General features: G+C 44.6%; 1 protein-coding gene across 3 annotated transcripts in view; it reads left to right on the top strand.

Moving 5' to 3' along the window:
* Positions 1-128: 128 nt before the first annotated feature.
* The window catches only part of vti1a (vesicle transport through interaction with t-SNAREs 1A), a 52,404-nt gene continuing 31,701 nt past the window's right edge, over positions 129-20,831 (top strand). For 2 of the 3 annotated variants that reach the window (XM_088360618.1, XM_088360616.1), the window contains exons 1-6: positions 129-320; positions 1,040-1,098; positions 1,771-1,881; positions 10,796-10,873; positions 14,373-14,393; positions 17,317-17,401. In XM_088360618.1, coding sequence (XP_088216744.1) covers positions 227-320; positions 1,040-1,098; positions 1,771-1,881; positions 10,796-10,873; positions 14,373-14,393; positions 17,317-17,401 — 448 coding nt within the window. In that variant the 5' untranslated portion in view covers positions 129-226. The remainder of the gene's footprint in view (positions 321-1,039; positions 1,099-1,770; positions 1,882-10,795; positions 10,874-14,372; positions 14,394-17,316; positions 17,402-20,831) is intronic. The other variant, XM_088360617.1, reaches the window with a different exon arrangement.

Raw genomic sequence — 20,831 nt, forward strand, 5'->3', positions numbered from 1 at the left:
AATATGGATTAATTTTCAACAATTTTTAATACATAATATATTTTTGATTTGCAGTTTTACAAAACATAAATAAATAAATAAATAAATAAATAAATAAACAAAAGGATCAGTGCTTTGCCGGACGTATTTTACTGACACACAAGGAAGAGTCACCCGAGCACCGCTGTTTTTATTATTGAGAACGTGAAACCTCCGAAGAGAACTACCATTTAAACCACACGACGTCATGTCTTCAGACTTCGAAGCCTACGAGCAGGACTTTGGAACCGTTACGGCAGAAGTGACCAACAAAATCGGGAGAATTCCCAAGCTGAGTGGAGGTAGGAGAGTACATTGCTTCGCACCTAGTGGCTAGCTAGCTTTGGTTCACACCAAATGTTGTCCTTTATAAGTGGTTGTAAATTTCATTGTTCAATAATGTCATAAAAAATTTCAGCAAAAGTCCCATACCCATGAATGAATCGCATATTTTGCTGAGAGAAATGACAGAAAAAGAATGAAGATATAATAGCGAGTGAATAAAGCTCCTACCCTCAATTTAGCATTATTCCTATCAATACCAAATGTAGGAGGACAGAAAGATTCAAATCAGAAATTGAATCACAAATTGCATTTGAAATTGAATTTATATATTCCACACATTAAACTGGCAATTGAACATGGAAATGAATCAAAATTATAAATTGAGTCCGAAGTCAACTATAATAAGGGAAATCAATTTGGAAATGTAATTGCTCCTTTGCTGCGAAACAGCAAAGGAAAATTTGGGGTTGAAAATTGAACCTGAGATTGAGTCATATGTATAATCTGGAATACAGTGATTCAGTTGGATTTAAATAAATGAATTGTCTGCCAAGAAAGTTCTCTGTCTTGCAATAACGACACGCTACCCATGTGTAAATATAGCTTCAAATGTGTTCTTCTCTCCTCCCCCAGCCAATTCCATCATTGGTACCTCGTGCGGTGGGGGGCAAGGGGGTGGTCTGTTGTCACCAAGCGCCTCCTGATCAATATGTCTTCTCCTCTTCTTCCCTTTCAGAAGAGAAAACGCAGCTGGTTCTAAATGTCGACAAACAGCTTGAAGAAGTCAGAGAGTTGGTACGTCTTTGATGGCTCATTTCCATTTCCCAAATAACCGAGCGGGAAACGTCAACCGTCGAGGAGGCTCCCCCACTTTTTTTTTTTTGCGCTAATGTGCTTGTTTTTGTTTTTCTAAGCGACACTCACCGTGACACGTTTCAAGACGAGCGGGAGTCGTCATGCAAACGAGCCTGACAGGAGACAAATTGTCTGCTTATGTCACAGTGATTAGTCACGCATCAAATGCACTTGCGCCTCATCCACACGGATTTTTTTGTCGGCATTTTCCTCCCGTCGCAACTTTCACGGTGGCGAGATGAGTGACGCCGCTTTGTGATCCACGCGCCAACGCGCTTAATTAACAGCACACCACTTTTGTGCTTTGCTGAAGTTGACTATTTCCAGAGCCGTCACGCCATATGTAAACGAAATCAAGCTGACAAAGTACACAGATGTGCAGTGCGACAGGAAGGCTGGCAAAACTCAGGGAATTTGACTAATTGGAAACTTTCCATTGTAATTAATTATCAATTATGATGATGTCGACCAAAATTGATGTCATAGTGGGCTCGGGTTGTGAACGTCACTGCTTTGTTTGTGAGGCAAGAGTGAAGTGACCAGAAGTATCTGGTCAAAAACGACTTTTTATGTGAACGCAGCGTACTGACTTTGAATGCCATGATTTTGCAGTTGGAGCAGATGGACCTGGAGGTGCGGGAGATCCCAGTCCAGAGCCGAGCCATGTACAACAGCCGCCTGAAGAGCTACAAGCAGGAGGTGGAGAAGTTGGAGAAGGACTTTGTAAGTACTCGTGGCGCTCGATAGACTGATGCGCCCATAACGATTATTTGTTAATGATTTTCAATAATCCATTTCTTTACAATACGTAAGCATGACAGTAATGATCCTTAAGCACTCTTTCTAGTCACAAAAAAAAAAGACTAAAAGGTTAAAAACAATGGAACTGTCCTCAAGCAATTATTGGCCACTAGTGGGAGCCAGCGTTGCACATATTGAGTAGGACCGACGTAAAGGGTGTCATGAAAAACGGCCCGAACGGATGCGCTCTGCAGAGAAAAGGGGCGCCTCTCAACCGCTGCTTTGATCAGGCAAAGAGGAAGCCCGACGTTGGCTTAATCTCATCAAATTTATCGGGTAAACAGAGCCCGCCACGTTCAAAGGAGCCCGGTGCTGTGTCCCAGCGGGGACAGCGGGGGTCCGCACGTGTCTGCTGCGTCTCTACAACAACGCAACGTTTTTTCCTTTTTCCCTTTTTTGCTTTTAAAATGATCACTTGTCAAGACTGGGATGGCTTTTGACATCTAAATGCAATGAGATGTTAGCCGTAAAATAGTCTGCATTCGTAATGACAATAATTGCTATTTGGAAAAGAAAATTTAGATTAAAAAATATTGTGTCTTTCTGATCAAATGTAACACTATACTATTTTTTTTCAACAAAAATGCAAAGAAAAAATCTCTGGCATCATGAATAAATTGGAATTGATTTTGGGTTAAAAGAATTGAATTAATTGAAAAGATTTCGCAAACGTCCTTGCTTGCCAGTCTGCTTGTTGCTCTTTTTTTTACGGCTGAAGGCCGTAACAAAATACACAAGTATGAAAACAACTCTGACTTCAGAGTTTGATTTCATGCTCGTATTGTAATGCCACCTAGTGACCCAAAAAACTAATTTGACAAGCAAATGGTTTCTCTTTGGATTTGCGTGTCCTTGACTTTTTCCAAAGGTTTATCGGCAGTCATTAAACACGCCGAGTGACGCTCGGCGCTCAAGTGGGAAGCGGGTGCCGGCAGTGGTCAAGGTGGCATCGGCCTGAGAAGCGGGCCACTATTTTCCTCTCTCACAATGAGTCGAAGGGAGGCGTCATTGATCAGATCCAGTTCGGACGGCAGCCAGAGTAGCCCTTTGTGAGCCCGATACCATTTCGTCCAGACGTTTCTTTTCAATCCGCCGTCATAATTAGCGCGCGTGTGCGATTTTATTCAAAGATGGCCGCCGTGACCCCTCCCCTCCCCTACTTACTTATCTACTTCACTTCAATGAGGCCTCCGTCGCAGTCGGCGCGTCATTATACTCACCTTTTTTCCTCCTGTCTCTTGTTTAGCGTTTCAGTCACGGTCAAGTGGGATCTGCCACTGCGCCTTTTCATTTGGAAATAAAAAAGCGGCTCCAATGTCCGCCCGGGGAGGTAATTAATGCCTTTCCAAAGCCCAACCTTGAAACGCGCGGCACTTTATTTGCCAGATCGACGGATGAGCCCAATAGAATGTTGGCTCCCATACAACTTTCTTTGTGCGCTTTTCTTTTTTTGCGCTCTATCGGTTTCGTCGGCGACCTTCTCGAAATAACTTCTGCTTTCAAACGGGCCCGACGACACCTTATGTGTGTTTAACGAATGCCCCCCCCTCCTCTTGCGCTTTGTGCGCAAATGTAATCAGTTCACTGCAAAGCGGGCGAACGTTCCTCGCAAAAAAAAAAAAAACGAGGTAAAGTGGCACACTTTGTGTCATAACGCCGCTAATTGCTCCATAAGGGAGCTCATAAATGGCCTCCTTTTAAACGCTGCCTGGCATTTTGTAGTTTTTGGGAAGGTGTTTGTTTCTGCAGTGTGGATCACGCTCCTGGCACGAACTTTTGGAGCAAATGCAAAATCATTGTGAGCCTGCAAAAAGTTGCAACACTTCACTGACGTGCATTTTTGCCCCTTGGGAAAACTGAGATATTTATTTTATGTCCTGTTTTTTGTTTCTTGATGTTCCCAGCAGCCGTGTTATTTAGTCCTCACGTTTGTCAGCATGAAGATTCACAGGCTTTTTTTTTTTTTTTTTGTGTGTGCAATTAGCGGTCGGGGACGAGTCAAGGTTGTGGAGGCTTGACCGAATAATGGAAAGTTTTGAACGTCATTTTTATTTTCCCATCTAATTTAAAAGCCGAGATGTCGTCCCCGCACCGTTACACACTCGCATTGTTGTAATCCGCCATGAAGGCATCTTGCTGTTTTGACCTCGGACATGATGGACGGACACGAGTCGGCTGCTTTTAACGCCGCCGCCGCTGTCTCGCTTGTTTTAATTCCAAAGCAGATTGTCTCTTTTCATGCTTCCGGCGGCGCCATCAAAAAGTCGAAGCGCTCGCGGCTCGCCGGGCAAGATTTAAGATGTAAACAAACGGATCTTGTTGTCGGACACTTGCGTCCTTCGCCTCTTTGGCGGATTTGTCGCGTCGGGGCTCATCTTGAACAAGTTTGCGGATAAGCCCCTTTTTCTCCACGACGCTTGCACTTTATTTTCCGGGATTTGATATTTAAATGTCGGCGGCGGGTCAAATCGGGCTCGGAGGACGTGGTCACACAAAGAACCGTGTTGACGCGGAGCACGTTTGGCATCCCAATTGATGTCCGTGGTAATAAACATGTTTAATGATCGTAAGATGACTAAGGTTGGAAAAGCCTCTTTCAAGGAAGCCCAAGGACGCAGAATAACTTGAAAATAGGAGCTTCCTCTTGGAAAAAACTTAAAATTTTATTCATCGACCACGTGATGTCTTCATGCGACACTCGTCTCGATGGCCCGCGGCCTTTTTGTTTGTTTGTTAGCCTGCAAAACGTTCTCCTCTCTCGCTTATCTCTTTCGCAGCCCCTCGAAAGTCGCACGCCCACTGACAGCGATCGGTATAGCTTACAGACGCTCGTCTGGCTGTGCAAAAAAAAAGAAAGGGGGAAAAAAAAAGGCCCTCCCAGGGTCCCCGCGCTGTCCTCGGGGCTCGTGTGATTGAGTGACTTGCCGTGAGTGGGGAGGGGGGGGTAGATAATAAGGGAGGGAAACATAAAGACGTAGGGCGATGATATGATAACACCCCCCCCTCTCCGCCCGCCCGCCCAACTAGCGCATCGCTTTCTTCTTCGCCATCCTACCCCCGGCCCGGTGTCTGCAGCCTGTCCCGCGCAGCGCCGCAAACCACAAGTGACATGTGACACCCGCTCCCCAGTCATGTGCTGACAAGCGGATACTAGAATAGGTGACAATAGTTTTTTTTTTTTTTTCTTTGCCAAGACTGGCTTAAGTAGGGGGGTGGGGGGGTTCATGAAGTATTCATGAAATATATTATGAATCATTGGTTTCTCTCTCGCTCTGTTTTTTTTTTTTTTTTTTTTTTGCTTTTTGAATAACAGAGAGTTCGTGTAAAGAATTTTTTTCTTTTTTTTTTTTTACAATTAAATTGGCTCTCTGCATCTCATCCTAAGTGTGTCTAATGAGCAAACACCCTTTTGGAGTCTTTATTTTTCCTTCCAAATTGCAATCTGCCAACGCCTTGACCGTTATTTTTATTTTGTAGCGGTTTCGTAGCACCATGATTTGACTTTTCTTTTTTTTTTGTCCATCAAAACTGTCCTATTGTTGCAAATTCCAAGACAAGACCCCCCGGAAAGTGCTTCAGGAGCGTGCATCCTGGAAGGGCGCACGGGGGGGGGGAGGGCGCAGGGTCTTCTCATCAGCATGTGAATGTGTCCCGCCCGCCATGTGAAATAACAAAGTAACATCTCAATATGTCGTGATAATCATCCGGCTAATTCCCAACGTGCGCGCCACCGTTGGATTCTTATGCTAATCAAGTCGGCCGTTGGTGAGCGACGGCGGTCACGTTACAAGAAAAGCCAAGATAGTCCTCGCACGGTCTATGTCCGCCACCGCGCACACGCACGGACCAACGTGTCCGCCTTTTGTGTCTCGCTTTTTTTATTTCCTCATGACAGTTTTCAATTTTAGATAAGAGCCAGAGAAGAGACATCAAACACAAAATGAATCAGAAATGGAGGTCAGAGGTCAGCCTCCTTCCAAAGTGCCAGATGTTCCAGAAACTCCATTCCACTGTCGTCTCCAGTGTATTTTTGTTATACTCGTAAATTTTCAGAAACGTTGTTGTTTTTAGACAAAACTGTGCAAAGATGTGTATAATGCCATACAAGCACAATATAGTTGAGCAAAAAAAAAAAACATATTTTTGTGAAAGAATTAGTCGCACATCCATTATAAGTTTAGAGAATTATTTTTATTTAATTTAATTAAATAACTTTTTTTGAGTGAAACAAAAGTGCATAGCAGAGAATGCACATTTTTAAGGAAAAACCTTTTCAAATCAAATATTAAGGATTGTAGAGGGAATTTTTTTTAATATATTTTGAAAACAAAAGTCATGTAGAAAAATAAAATACAGGACAAAAAAAATCACCTTTTTTTATAGACAGATTATCTATTGAGTCATATATTAAAGAAAATATCAAATTTTGCACTATTAATAAAAAGCAGACGCACGCACACCCAGAGCAGCTTGCGCGCCTTTTGTGTCTAGTTTTTTTTTTTTTTTTCTTCTTCATGACAGTTTTCAATTTTAGATAAGAGCCTGAGAATAGACATCAAACAAGAAATGAATCACAAATGGAGGTCAGAAGTCAGCCTCCTTCCAAAGTGGAGGAACGGGTTAAAAGTGAAGGTATTTCTTTGCTTTTCGACAAAAAAAGGAGGGGGGGTGAGGAGGAAATGTGTGTGTGTGTTGTGTGAACGCTGCGCAGGTAGCCACGGGCTAATGGGCCGCCGGTTGCCGGGCTTGCCAGGTAGCTGGCATCCCCGTCAGGAAAATCCCTCCTCCACTTTGCTGTAATCTCACCTTTCTCTCCGGTGCTGACCCGGGAAGGCCCGCTTTATTCCCCCAGTAGCCCCCCTGCCTCTCCCTCCCGACGGCTCTGCTCTATCGATTCCCTCCCGTGAACCGACGCTGTCTGCCTGGCTTCAGCACCAGCAGCACCTCGCCCCCATTTCCCGGATCCTCCCGTCTCGCTCTCTCGCCTTTCCACGTCCGCGCGAGGAAACAAAACGGGGCACCTTTGATTTTTCATTAGGCGCACCTCCATATTTTAATACGGGTTTAATGGAGAGCAAGTGATCCGGGAGAGCTCCTTCAATCAAAGCGCTCCTTCAATTTGCGTTGGGTCGGCACTCCTCCGCTTGTCGTCGTCGTCTTCGGGCCACTCGTTAAGGCCTCAAATGACTCGGCGGCTTGCTGCTATCACACGGTTGCAAGCTTGAAAGCCCCCCTACGGACCCCCTGGGGGGAACGCTGTTTACTCTGATACATGTTGGTCACTTTAAGTGAAATGGAGGCCCGAAAGCAAACGCAAGTTACCTCACTCTTTGCACTTGATGATTTTTATTTTTTTGCGTGCGTGTGTGTGTGTGTGTGTGTGTGTGTGGAGGGGGGAGGGGGGGGGCAGACTTTTGCATTTTCATGGCAGGCGCCAACCTATGAGCTAATGAGAGGGGCCCCCATGCTGTCATCTGAGGCGCCCGGCTCCTCTTTTCTTCACCGTCGTCGCCTTTCTCTCCCGAGGAGGCTCTCTCGCGCTTCTTTTTGTTTCAATTTTATTTCCTGTGTACAGTAGCCCCTCGTCGGAGACGCAAATAAAACAAATGACCCCCCCACCCCGTGCTTGCTTACATCTTGCTCGCTTTCCACTTTGGATAGTGAAGAGAAATAAGAAACTCAATAAGAAAGGGACAAAAATATTGATTTTCAAGGAAAAAAAAATGTTTGGATAGAAAGTTATTTTGAATAAAATATTGTAAATTTTCTCAAAGGCGGTGCTGGGGAAAAAAAAAAAGTCCCTTTGCTGACATTGTTGGGAGGCGACGGAAGGTGCCACCTCGCAGCCAACGCGCTTAATTGCACTTCACGCCATGCCAGCAGCCAACAAACAGCGCTCACAACTTCAGGGCCCCTCATTACACTCTGCCCCTGGCTATTTTTTTTTCTTCTATTTCTCTCTCTGCGCCTTTTATCCCCCCCCCCCCCCCATCTAATGAACTGTTTATATTTTTGTCGCTGGCTTTGCAGGCGAACACCATTATTTGCAATTGTCCCGGTGTCACTCGTGGCTGCGGGCAAAAGGCACAAAGAACGGTTGGAGGGCAGTCGCACTTTGGAAATCATTAAAAATGCTCGGAATGCGCCGGGAGATTTCAACAATAATAACGATCGCACCCCGGAATGGAGATTATTCAAAAGCCGTTTGCATAGCTCACATGAATTGTTGCTTTTGCTTCCGTTAGCTATGCCAGATGTTTTTTTGGACACAGCAGCAAAAAGCTCAATTTGAATTTTTTCCCGATTCCAAAGAAGAAAATTGAGATTCTCCAAAGTGTTCCTCATATCTTAAAATGTTTTTCCCTAAAGATATGTTTTCTCCACAGACCTAAGACTTGACTGACAGATCGCGACTCTTCCAATAAATGACGGAAAAGCGCAAAAAGTTTTTTCTTGAAATAGAAATTCCATGTTGCGATCGTGGAATAATGTACACGAAGGATTATGCAAAACAGATTAGCATATCTGATATGAATATTATGCCTGTATCTGTAATTATCTTTTGATGACTGAAGAATGTTTTTTTTTTTTTTTTTTTGCATAGCTCTCCTTGTCATCCCTTCATTTTTTTTTTGACAGGACACCAACCCGTGCACGGCAGCGCTGTTTTGATGGCTCTTGTATCAAGTTAAAGACGTAGCTTTGTAGTGTTCCTGGTGTGCGCTTCTGGGAATAAGATGCCAAAATTCTCACCTAAGATTAGAAAAGTGACAAAAGACAGAAAAGGTTTAGAAAAAAAAAAGCCCTCTCTTATAAGCGACCATTTTTTTTCGGAAGACAAAGCTCGAATAAGGAATTATTTACTGTGTAGCCATCTTGAGGAGATATAAAAAGTCTACACACCCCAGTTTTGCCATATAAACAAGTGTGTTGACTTTTTGTCTAATAATTTTGCAGATTTCCTCAACATTTGTCTGCTTCTTATCAAGCGTGTCAGCGTATTAAAGCGCAAATGGCGGCCCCCGAGTTGCTGTTTGACATGAAATGGCAAGGTGCTAATCATTGGGGGACGCCTTGTTTTCCAGAGGGGGAATGCGAACGCGCCGGCGACGCTTTCATTGCGCTGACATTTTCCCGTCCTTTTGTAGCTTTTTGCCTTTGTCAGCCGTCGCATTCGCACCCAAGCAGCTATTTAGAAACATCTCGCGTCGCCGTTTGTTGTTTTTGAAGGCATCCGAATCAATGGCGTTTGCGACGCTTCCCCGTCTCAATTACGGCTGCAAGTCGGCGCTCCCCCTAAGTTGCGCCCGGGCTCTTTATGATGAAGCTCCACTTAAATACAAGACGTGGGCGGGTTTTTTTTTTTTTTTTTGCTTGCGTTATTCCCCTGCAAAATCAGGAGCGCTTTAGCGAGTTCACAAGGTTGACGCTGACTCTTGTCTTGATGTGTGAAATTGGAACGCAGTGTCCACTTAGTTTGCACTTCCACGGCACACCATCTTGATTGTGTTAAAAAAGAATCAAACATCAATATTTAATGTTTTCCTTAAAAATGGTTGTCGTAAATATTCAAGATTACTTATGTACGTCTGACTTTTTATCTTGAATTATTATCCCAAAATTCTCACGGAAAAAAATCCTCAAAGATTTTTTTCCCCTAAAATTAAAACTTTTTTTCTTGAAAATGTGAAAAAACAATCACCATTTATTAAATCAAAACATGACCTTATATCTATGTGGCGGCAAGACATTGGCGTCCTTGTGTAACTGCAGAACTACTGTCATGCTTTTTGTCTGATTTTTTTTTGCCCCCAAAACAGCAGTAAGGCAGCGACAGGTTCGTGCGGGCTGGGGAGGGGTTGGATGTTGGTGGTGCAAACGCGTCTGGGTAAACAGTTTTAGCGCGCGTGCTGTCGCTGCACGCTCAGCTTAGGAGAGCGCGCCGACACTGTGTTTTTCCACAGGCCGGGGCGTCTGTAAACAAGCGCTCTGTCGCCAGCCCACTCCTGCAGCCGCTTGTCAACTTGCTGTCTTTGTGTGTGTCTGCCCCCCCCCCCCTCCCCCCCTCACACACTTACAGTTTTTAGACACGGCATTCCCTGTTGTTGTCGAGATTTTGTGTGCACGCGTGCAAGGTAACCCCACGCAAGTGGCTGATGAATTATTCCCTGTCTGAGTCGCGGCATCGGCGTTCTTATGGAGGCCACCGGTGCAGCGGGATGACAGCGGTGACAGCCGAGCCTCCAGTGCCCCCTCCCACCAAAAGATTTAGTGCTGACAAGTGCGACTTCCTCTTAATAGCGCCGCTCGCACACGCTCTCGCTGTCCCACTGACTCGTCTTGATTTGATTTTATTTATGCGGGCAGTACCCGTGTGGCACAAGTTTACCTCCTACACTAGAACAAGACCCTACTTCCCTGTCCCTCCCCTAACTGGGACCAATTTTGTGCAACAATTGATTCTTATTGAACCCACGCAGCCCTCCTTATACATTTTTTAAGGCCAGTCTATTAAATATACAAAGTAAAAAAAAACAATAATAGTGATGACAAGAGAAAGGTGCTGCTGTTTTGGTTAGCTATCCTGGCTTTCAACTTCAAAATCGGTGGCTACCCAATCACAAATGTTTGCGTTTTGCCGGTCCAGAAGTTGTTGTTGTTTTTTTGTGGCCCATTTCCATTAGGGGGCCCTCGTGCTTAAGGAATGCCTGCTTGCTTTCGTCTTCTTTTTTTTCCTCAATGCACAAAACAAGAGCAGTAAAGCATATTTCTCCACTTGCTCTCTCCTAACCCCCCCCCCCTGCATCCCTTTTCTTTTTTTCCTTCCTCCCGGCAGAAAAGGTCACGCATCGCCTACAGTGACGAAGTGCGCAACGAGCTCCTGGGGGATGACGCCAGCTCCTCGGAGAGCCAGGTGAGGCGCTAATCAGCCCCGGCCCGAGCGGCCGCCGACCGGTGCGGGAGGCCGACTCCGGGGCTAGGGGGTTGGGATGGGGGGGGCTTGGTCGCTTTCGGGGTGGGCTCCCCGCATCCTTGCCAGATCTGAGAACGACACTGGCGTATTGTCACCAAGTCATGCGGAAGCAACACTGTTTAATGCAAAGCCGGACCGACGCGGGGCATGGGACCGGCCAGATTGCCGGCACCCGCGCGCACAATGCAAAGTAGCGCTTCAATAGCAAAGCGCAGTCGCAGCGCAGCTGGGTATCGCACCAGAATAGACCCGCAAACACAAAATGGACATCATATCGGCTTCTTTGCAAAACAAGCTGTGTCTTCTTAAAATAGTCCTAGAATCTAAATTCACGTTAAATTGATTAGCAGTGTTTGTCACAAAATCAAATATTTTTAAAGTGAAAAAATCGGGTAACTGACTTTGGAAGTTTGAAAAACTATCATAATAATGAGCCTGCATTGCATGGACTGTAAAATGCTTATTTTCCCCCTTGACCTAGTTTTGCATTTAAAATCTCGTACTACATTTTCTATCAGCAAAAAAAAAAAAAATAGATTTGGTTAATTATTGCATTGCGGCTAAGAAAATAAGCACTGATGAAAAAATATATACGTTTAAAATTACATGAATGAGACCACATTGTATGTTGTAGTGTATCATTTATTTTTTTTGCATTTCAAATCTTGTTCCAAGTGAGTTTTTTGAAATGATAAAACAAAAAGCCTCACACACAATATGGTGCATTTTATAAAATAATATTATTGCCCTTAAATTTCGTGCATAAGTCAAATATATTCAATCACAGATTTTTTTTGCAATTGTCTTCAAAGTGCAAAATATGTCTTATCGTCTTTTAAAAAGCAAAATAATCTTGACTCTTTGAAACATTGTGACCATTCAAAATGCAAAATTGCATTCGTCCAAAGCTAAATTACATTATATTTAAAAGTAAAATATGGCACGTTGTTTTTTTTCTTCCTTAACATTCCCTCATTACCATTTCAATGATGATTCACCATCTTCCAAACATACGTGCGTGTGTGTGCGCGTGCTCCAAAACAGGCTGCGTAATTGAGATGCATATTTCTCCAGCAAATTAGCGAGACACAAAAGTGACGCGCACACGTGAAAAAAAAGATCAGCTGTCACCGATGTCACCACGGAGACACTGATGGCTGCCCGTCAACAAGAAAAAGTTTAAAAATAGCTTTTTATACAGCTTGGAAAAAAATTAACAGACAACTGCAAAATTATTATTTGTTTTACTCCTCCAATACAAATAATTGTGATTTCTAGCATTAATTTACAGAAAATGAAAAATGGTTAAAGTACTATAAAAGATTATTTTTGGTCTCTTATTTTTTTTTTTGCATATGACTCGAATTAAAGGCAATAAAAGGAACTAAATCAGAAAATGCCCAATTAATTGATAACATTTTGTTGGATTTGAAATGCATTTTAAATTATTTAAAAAAATATATATATTAAAATATATAATTCACACAATACATTTTTAAAAATATACTATACATTACATCTAAGGCACAATTTTTAAAATTTCTCCATAATTCATACGCATTGTTACTATTATTTGAATGCATCTTTGAAAGGCCTCAAATGTTTTTTTTCGATGGAACACAACATCCTCCATGTAAAATAAACTCAACAATTTTAATTTATGTTTATAAATTATTATTATTTGCGCTCTCAATAAATCTAAAAAATACACAATGCGAATATATATTCCATCATAAAATTTCTCCTTTGCCTGGTTTTACATTGAAAATAATTGTGAAGTATTCAGAGTATTTACAAAAAAAAAATATTTGTCCAACCAGATGGGGGAAGGGGGGGGGGGGGGGCAAAGTGAGATCAATTTAATTGCCGGCCATTTGTTAAACAGGAGCCCGAACGCTATGGCAGAGGCCCTCGCCCTGTCGCCCTCGCCCCACCGCCCGTCATTACGGCTCACAAATGCGCCGCTTACAAGGCAAAAGGATTTCCAGCTTAAGGAAATAACGTCCCGGCGTCCCAACTTGCGATAATGGCTAAAGGACCGTTTAATAGAGTCGGACTTTTCTTCGTTATCTGTACGCCGGCAGAGACGGAATTGGCGCTATCACGTGCTAGGCACATTTTTTGCCCTCCCCGTCTTTTTCGGGTTTTTTTCCTCCCGCACGCACACATAAACGACACGGCGAATAGTTTCGATTTCAGTGGCAGCAGAAGGCTTGGCCACGAGAGATTGCGCCGGTTTCAGCCGGCACCGACCAGATTTTTCCCGAGCTACAAAGGAAGCGCATTACCACTTGTGACGCATTCCGTATTGGGGTGAGGGGCGGTGGGGAAGGGGGGGAAAAAATCTTTTGTTTGGAAAAAAAAAATGCTGATTATCATGACAGAAAAATTGCAGCAGTGCAATTTTGAATGCTGGCTGACTGGCTAGTTGGTTGGCGCCACAAAAACACAAGCCGAAGACGGCATAATTACGACATTCACGGCGTTCCACAATGCGAGCGGGTCGTCGGCCGCGCTAAAGACGTCGTCGGGCGAAAGAAAATCAAGCTTAAACAAAACAAAACAAAAAAAAGCACATCTCAAGCAGGCTTTTGTGCCAGTCCTCCCGCGAGGATTTGCAATCGGTCAGGCAGCACAAACGAGCCTAGAAGAAGTTTTGTTTGGCAGGCCATTGAGCGACGCTTGGATCCAATAAGCCCCCCCGCTCCCAACCCGCCCCACAGCGCCTTCGTGTCATTTTAAACTTTGCCCTTTTAAATCAGCCAACCTGCCGGTGCGGACGTAATGAAGCAGTATCTTGTTAGCAGTGACCCAAGACAAATATTTTCTTTTTACCCGTAAAAGCATACGCATTCAAAAACAACTCACAAAAGTAGCTATTCCCCAAAATTGGGAAGAATGTTTTATTTCCGTGCAGCATACCAGCTAAATGCTGATGCAGCATGTTTGCTTTAAACTAATTGACTCATTTCAGAACCGCGCCGGCTCGGTATTTAGGAGGCGATAGCAAATTTGGATGAACTCGAAAAAATGCCATTCTGAAGAATTCGCCAAAGTGACATTTGAGCGACACTAAAGTCCATGTTTTGACACTTTTTTTCCACCGTAATGTGGAGCGTTGCCTTTCTGTGACTCGGCGGCTAATGCTAACTGATCCTGCTAGGCGGAGCTCTCCACTTTGGCGCCGTTGTTTTATGTGACAGCGCGACGACTTGATCTTTGTTTGTTAGGCAAAAAAAAAAAAAAAAAAGTCAGCGCTCGGCTGCGTTTAGCGCGTTTGTCTGCTGATTTGCGAACGCTCGGCGTGCAAACAGAAACGTCGTCAAGGTTAATTTGGGCGCGCTGCCGCGTGATGGGTCCCTCTTCCTGCAACTGTTTCCTCTCACATGTTCTTTTTACCCTCTCCGTTTCTTTTTCCCCGGCTCTCGTCATCATGCAGTTGATAAAGTTACGCGAAGAGGTAAGTGCTTCTCTTACTGTTTGCCATCAAATTCCCATTTGCCCTCCTCGAGCGCAGATAGTATTGGGCGAGACTGGAGCGGTCGCCAACCAATCCCGGGTCACATTGAGATTAACGAGCATCGGCACACTTTGGCGCCAATCTCAAGAAGCGTAGTCGTCCAAAGTCGAATCCACTCGTCCACCGATACAATAAGTCGTTGACGTCGTTGTTTACTTTTGTCTTATTTCCGTTTGGGCCCTTGCGACTGCGGCTTTTATTAGCAGGTGCAGCCACGCGGCGCCTTTAAACGTTGCAGCTGCTTTTCTTTCTCTCGCCGCCACGTTCCTTTTTCAAAGCCATTCATAATTTACGAGCACCGACCCAGCAGGCCCGGATGCACCGTTATCCCGTTTTTGGCTTCCCCTTTTATTTAGTTGTGGCTGAGTTTGCCTGCCTTTGCCTTCCTCCCGCACTTGGGTTAATTTCCTCCCCGCCTCGGGGTCGGGAGACACCTCGTGTTTACCTCACCTGTCGACTCCCCTTTTCCGACGGATCCGTCGGCCTAATGGGCCCGGATCGGGTCCCCCTCATCGCCGTCGGCCTTCAAAGGCGGGAGCAGCTTATACGCACTTAAGCTCGGCTTTAAAGAAAGAGGGGGGGGAAAAAAACGATACTTTTTTTTTCTTCAGCCTTCTCTCTTCGGCTGCAAAACATGTTTAAATATTTAGCAGCCATATTCACAGCTGTTTGACACTTGTAATTCCTCGTCTTACAAGTCCCAAACAAACGGCGCGGAAGATCACACAGTCAGTCGGAATCACAGCTGTCATCATTATTCACTTTGACTCACCCCCTCCTCCCCCGCCCCTTATTGAAATAATAAGGAAATCATCTGAACTTTGGAAAATAGCGATAGAAACCGCCCGTGTTTGATATTGGAGAAAAAAAATAAAACAACACACCAGGCAGAAGAGTGAAAATAGAGAGATATTTCTTTTGAGCTCCGGCTGCATTGTTGCGGAGCTTCCTGTTAATAACTTTCAACTGAGGAGCGCCTCACCGTGCGCACTTACAAAAAAAAAAAAAAAAACAACAACATAATTTTCACGCCTCCTCAGACGAAATTGTCGGTGTCAGATGAAAAAAGGCTGAGGAGTCTGCGCTCCTTTTTATCGTGGTCATTTTTCGTATGGCAGCCGCAGGGGTCGGCCTTCGATTTGGACTTTAAAACGTCAGCTCAAATCTTCTCGTCGCGTCACAGTCGATCATTTACGGTACTTTTCTGCCGCTATTAAATGATGAATCGACATATCTAAAGAGCCCATACGTCAAATTTTGTATTAACACTTCTGGTAAAATTCAATATTGTAGAGTGGCGAGGACTTCTTATGGTCTTGCCTTAAGTGAGGTATTCTATTTTTTAAAGTATTTTTTTTTACCCCCCGGTAGGCTTGTGTCACTATTAGGCGTGTCATTATTGCATTCTTAGCGGCTGAACCCTCACCCTTTCGCCTCGGGTTCTTTTGCCGTCTAACTCGGGGCGCATTATTCTTAATGATCCCACACACACACACACACATATATGCACGGTAGTCTGCCACCACCGGCACGCCGCCTCCCCCAACCGGGCCCAGAACGAAGGAAGAGAAGCGAGAGTGATTCAGGGGGAGAAGGCTTTGAAGTGGTTTCCCATCGCAGCGAGTCCGCCGGCCGTCTCTCCCCGAGACGTGTCACCTTTTGCCAAGAGGGAATAGAAAAATCACGTTTCCAATGGTAATGATAACATACTAATCACTTGGGCTTCTTTGAAGAAGCCGGGGGAGTGCGCCACTCTGTCACAGCCGCGCGCGGTCGAGGTACGTCGGCTTCAACGCCGCCGCCGAGCCGAGCCGCCTCGCCTCTTCCGCGGGGGCTCATTATATAGCCCAAACGCGCCAGCCGCCAAAGCTCTGCCACCGCCTCCCACTTCCACGCCAAAAACAACTCAGTTCTTGCCGCTTGCCCCCCACCACCACCACCACCACCCATCTCGAGCCTTCCCTTGATTTAGCGACAAAAAAAAAAAGCAACTCCCGTATTTGGAAGGAATGCACGATGGCACCTTGATTTATAAGTTGACTTCCTTTCCTGACCAAGCACACGTTGAACTTCAGCACCATTGTCGATACTTCAGTGTGAGAAAACGTGATAAGGAATTTCTTAGTGCAGCCTGGCAGTTCTCGTTATGATCCCCCGCAATATTGATATCCCACCCTGTGTTTCTTAACAGCCAAACATATTACATCGAAAGTGAACGATACGTGATATCGGCAATCGCTACTTTTTGGTGACAGCTCACGGAACAAAACTTTTTATATTTGGTCCCTTCCCAAGTAATAACACTTAACCGCAAGAGCTCTCCGAACGAGTCACTATTTTCTTCCTTTCCTCCATCCTGAGCCTGCCCCGGACGAGAAAGCCTCTCTGCTATTTGAAACGTCATCCGTCAAGAAGATGGAAGCCGAGTTCTCTCCATCCGCTTCTTCTTATTGTCAAACTTTGAAAAGTGTGTCGACTCATTTTCAAACCGCCCCCCCCCCCTCCTCGTGTTTTTCCATCTCCTCTGAGTGATTAGCCGCTACGTGTTTTGACAGCTCGACCCAATCTCGGCATTTTACCCCCCCCACACTTTTCGCTCATGTGGTGGCCGTCAACTCCTTTTGGTTGTTTTTAGAGTGTCAAAAAATATGAGAGAGGCCATCAAACGCCGACCCTTCTCGTGTAAACACGCAAGACGCGAATACACATCTGAAATTGTTGTTTTTGGACGAGGGCACGTTGTCATCCCGACATGCTTGCGTATTCCATCACGTTTGTCATCAGCGAAGGTTATCGGCAAAAAGAAACGCGTCCCTCAATCAACGTTTGCGATTGTGCTCATGCGTGCTCTATTTTGTTGTAGAGAGCGCATCTGCTGGACAACACAGAGAGGCTGGAAAGGTCATCGCGGCGACTCGAGGCCGGCTACCAGATCGCCGTGGAAACCGGTACGTACGTCTTCTTGTTTGGGATGAGTGAGCGGTGGCGGCAAATTGGGAGGTGGGCGAAAATACGGGTTTGCGTGGGGGTCGGGCTGGTGTTTGGCGGAGAAGTATATATTGAAAAAAGAAAAAAAAAACGGCTTCCTTGACGCCTGATGACATTTTCGGGTGCACATCAAAGGTGAGTGAGAAAGCGAGCGACACATGCGAAAGAGGAAAATTCATGCATACGCTACGCCGAGTGCGTCTTTCTCAATGTGTGTGTGTGTTTTGGTGTTTTTTTTTTTTTCCCTTTTCAAGGGTCTTACAAAAATAAACTAAAAAATTCAGGTGGAAGAATTTCTAAATAAACATCTCCCTACAAAGTTATTAATAAGGTTGTTTTTATCCTTCTATAATTCTGTCACCTCATTTGGTTCTTAAATAGATTTAACCAGTTAGCGTACAGTTTTTTTCTTTCTTTTTTTTTTTATCCCGTCTCACTTCCACGCCGCGGCGTATTCCTCCGAGAGGTATCAAAGCCGACTTCTTCAAGTCTTGTTCGGCGGCTTCCGTTGTAGTTTTCCAGAAAGTTTGTCAATTTACACTATAAATGGCGCGCGTGCGACATTGACACCTTTAATAATTCAAGTCGAGGAAGGACCGCAGACTTTTGATGCTTTTTTTTCTATTCCCGAATTCATAAACACGAGCTGCCTGATGCTTAAAAATGCGCGTAAACCGCCGTCGTCATCCGTGCTGAAAATTCTGCGAAAGCAAACCGAGCGGCTGGGATCTGTTTCCCGTGGAGGGAGGGCATTAAATAGGAATAAGCTAGCTGCACAAGCGCTAGCCACTATTCCGAACTTTTATACGGATGCATTTTCTGTAACCACAAATGGTACATGTGCATTCGGCTGCCAATCGTGTTCAATAAAGTGCACGGGCGACTAAACGTTTGGTCTCACCAGCCTGGCCACGCTGACCCTCTGTCATCGACGGCCGACTCATCCAAGAAAAATCCCGCCGAGGTCCCGCACGCACGGACGGCGGGGGTCGATGCGTCGCCCCGTCGCGTTTAATCCGTGACCCCTGACTTCACTCGGCTGTCGATAGCGGCCCTCTGCTCGGTCGCACAGCCTGAAATGGCGTCGCCGGCTCGGGTCAAACACGCAGTACGTCTCCCAACAAAGAAGAAGGAAGCATCGGGAATAGCTGCACAGGGCACAATTGCTAAACATCAAGAATAAAAACTGCCTTGGGAAAAAACAAAACAACAATTGGCCTTCAAATCTGTGTTGTACTAAAAGAAAACGCTGGCAGATTCTCTTCATAAACAAATTATAACCAATAAGATAGAAATGCATCAGTACCATTTCACTTCAAAGTATTTTGAAATATTCAAAAGACCGCCAAAGGTGAAACACAGCCTTTTTTAAATTTCATATATATATATATATATATAGTATATACATATAATTGAAAGAAGAAAGAACCGGTGTTGAAATTCCCCTTTTTCTTTCTTTTCTTTTTCCTCCCCACCGGAGCGTCGTCTCTTGTAATGACCGCTAACAAAAAGCCGGGATGCGTGTGGGTCAGATTTAAAGGGAGGGGAAACGGGAGGGGGGGGGGGGGGGGTGCACTTGTTCTAAGAAAAGACAAATCTTCACAATGTGTCATCGTCACATTTTAACTTTTTTTTTTTTTTTTTTTTTTTTACTATTCTCAGCGTCTCGAGTGTATTTAAAGAAAACAAAGGCTTGTCAAGAGCAGTGAGAGCCCTCAAAGGGATAGCGAGCGAGCGAGCGACTCTTTGGACACGCCGCGCTATTTATTTACCACACGCACGCGCGCACACACTGACGAGCTGGCTTTTCTGTTTGTCTCATAAATAAAGTCGAGAAATTCATTAGCAAAGAAAAAAAAAAGAAAGCTAAAAGACAAGTCGCGGCAACAAGCAGACTCAGTTAGCTTTGGCTCTAAAAATAATCCTTTTAAATAATCTACGGAATTCAAAATACAACTCCTGTCATTCATTTAAATTAGAAAACACAAATAATAAATTGGCATTTGTCAAAACGTGCTTGCATACTATTTTTAATTCATTTGTGATTACTTAAAAAATAAGTCTTTTCAATTGGGCATCGTGTGATATTTTTGTTAAATTATGAGGAATGGAAATAAATTAAATCCCTTTTTAAATACAGCAATGATGATACGGCAAAAGTGACGAGGGAGACAAAGGCCGATCCAAAAATGGTGAGCGACAGGAATCAAAACAAGGCAACACAGCTCATTAGGGATTGATTTCACTCATGTTTCGATAAGCCGAGCGCTTCGGGCTTTGGGGCCTCTGGGGTCCCCCGAAAAAAACAAAACATGTCAGGTAGGGAGCACTGCGGGCCACCTACTTTATTAGGATGGCAGATAAACTGATTGGAGCTTGTCAATCAAAGGTGCCAGTGACTCAGAATCACAATCGGGCTTGTGAGTGGAGGCAGCCCACACTTTGGTTCTTTCTGGCCTCCTTTTCTGCTCACTCTCTCTTGATATTTTATTTTTTTTTCCCGTTTATAAATCATTGAAGCGAGCAACAAAGTGGCAGCAGCGGAGGCTAAGCTAAGCGAGCCGCGCGAGGACGCTGTGATGATGTGACGATGCTATTAAAGGCCGCACCGGCTTGTTTTAAAGCGCTTTGATTTGGGGCTGCGGCACGATTAGACGAGCGGGGCGGGCGGGGTCCGATGAGTCGACGCCACACCGAATTGTTCGGCGGCAGCCAGAACTTAAAAAAAGACAAATACGGCATTTCCACAATTTGTGGTTGTCTTCTGAAATGCGCAAGCCCCTTATTATTAAATTACTAGTTTCAAGACTAAAAATAATATCAAACACAATAGGTTTGCTAAACTTACCCAAATAATTGATAGATCTGATTAAAAAAAAAAACATTATGATGAGTAAACTGGCGATCTGTAAAAATAAATTGCGAATAAGGAGGGCCTCATGCCAACACTGGGGGTTAAAATTCTGCCATAAATGTTCACCAAACAAAAAAAAACATTCCAAGTTTTTGTCACTGAAATTTGTGTTGTTTCCAAACATTTTGAAAAGGTGAATTGCCACTGGGGATTTTGGGCCAAGCTGGAGTGTGTTGATTCAGCTCTTGCCGTCCCGTTGAGGACTCCGTATGCTCGCTGGCCTTTTGTGTACCCAAGCTCTTTTGTCTGGCGGCACCTTAGCTAGCTAGCGCAGTTGAAGCGTAAACAAGGTTTTTTTTTTTTTTTGCCTCTAAATCCCCACGGACCGGCTCCGTCCGAGATAATGGCAGTTTATTGCGGCCCTCGGCTTTCTCGTTGCCCTTTGCGCCCCCTTTCCGATCGCCGGCCGCCCCTTCCTCCTCAAACAGATTAAAATTAAGCCGTCAACATGTGAGGACGGAATTAACACGTTTAAC

This window comes from Syngnathus floridae, chromosome 18 (genome assembly GCF_059516105.1).
Source record: "Syngnathus floridae isolate MCC-2025c chromosome 18, RoL_Sflo_1.0, whole genome shotgun sequence".
NCBI lineage: Eukaryota > Metazoa > Chordata > Actinopteri > Syngnathiformes > Syngnathidae > Syngnathus > Syngnathus floridae.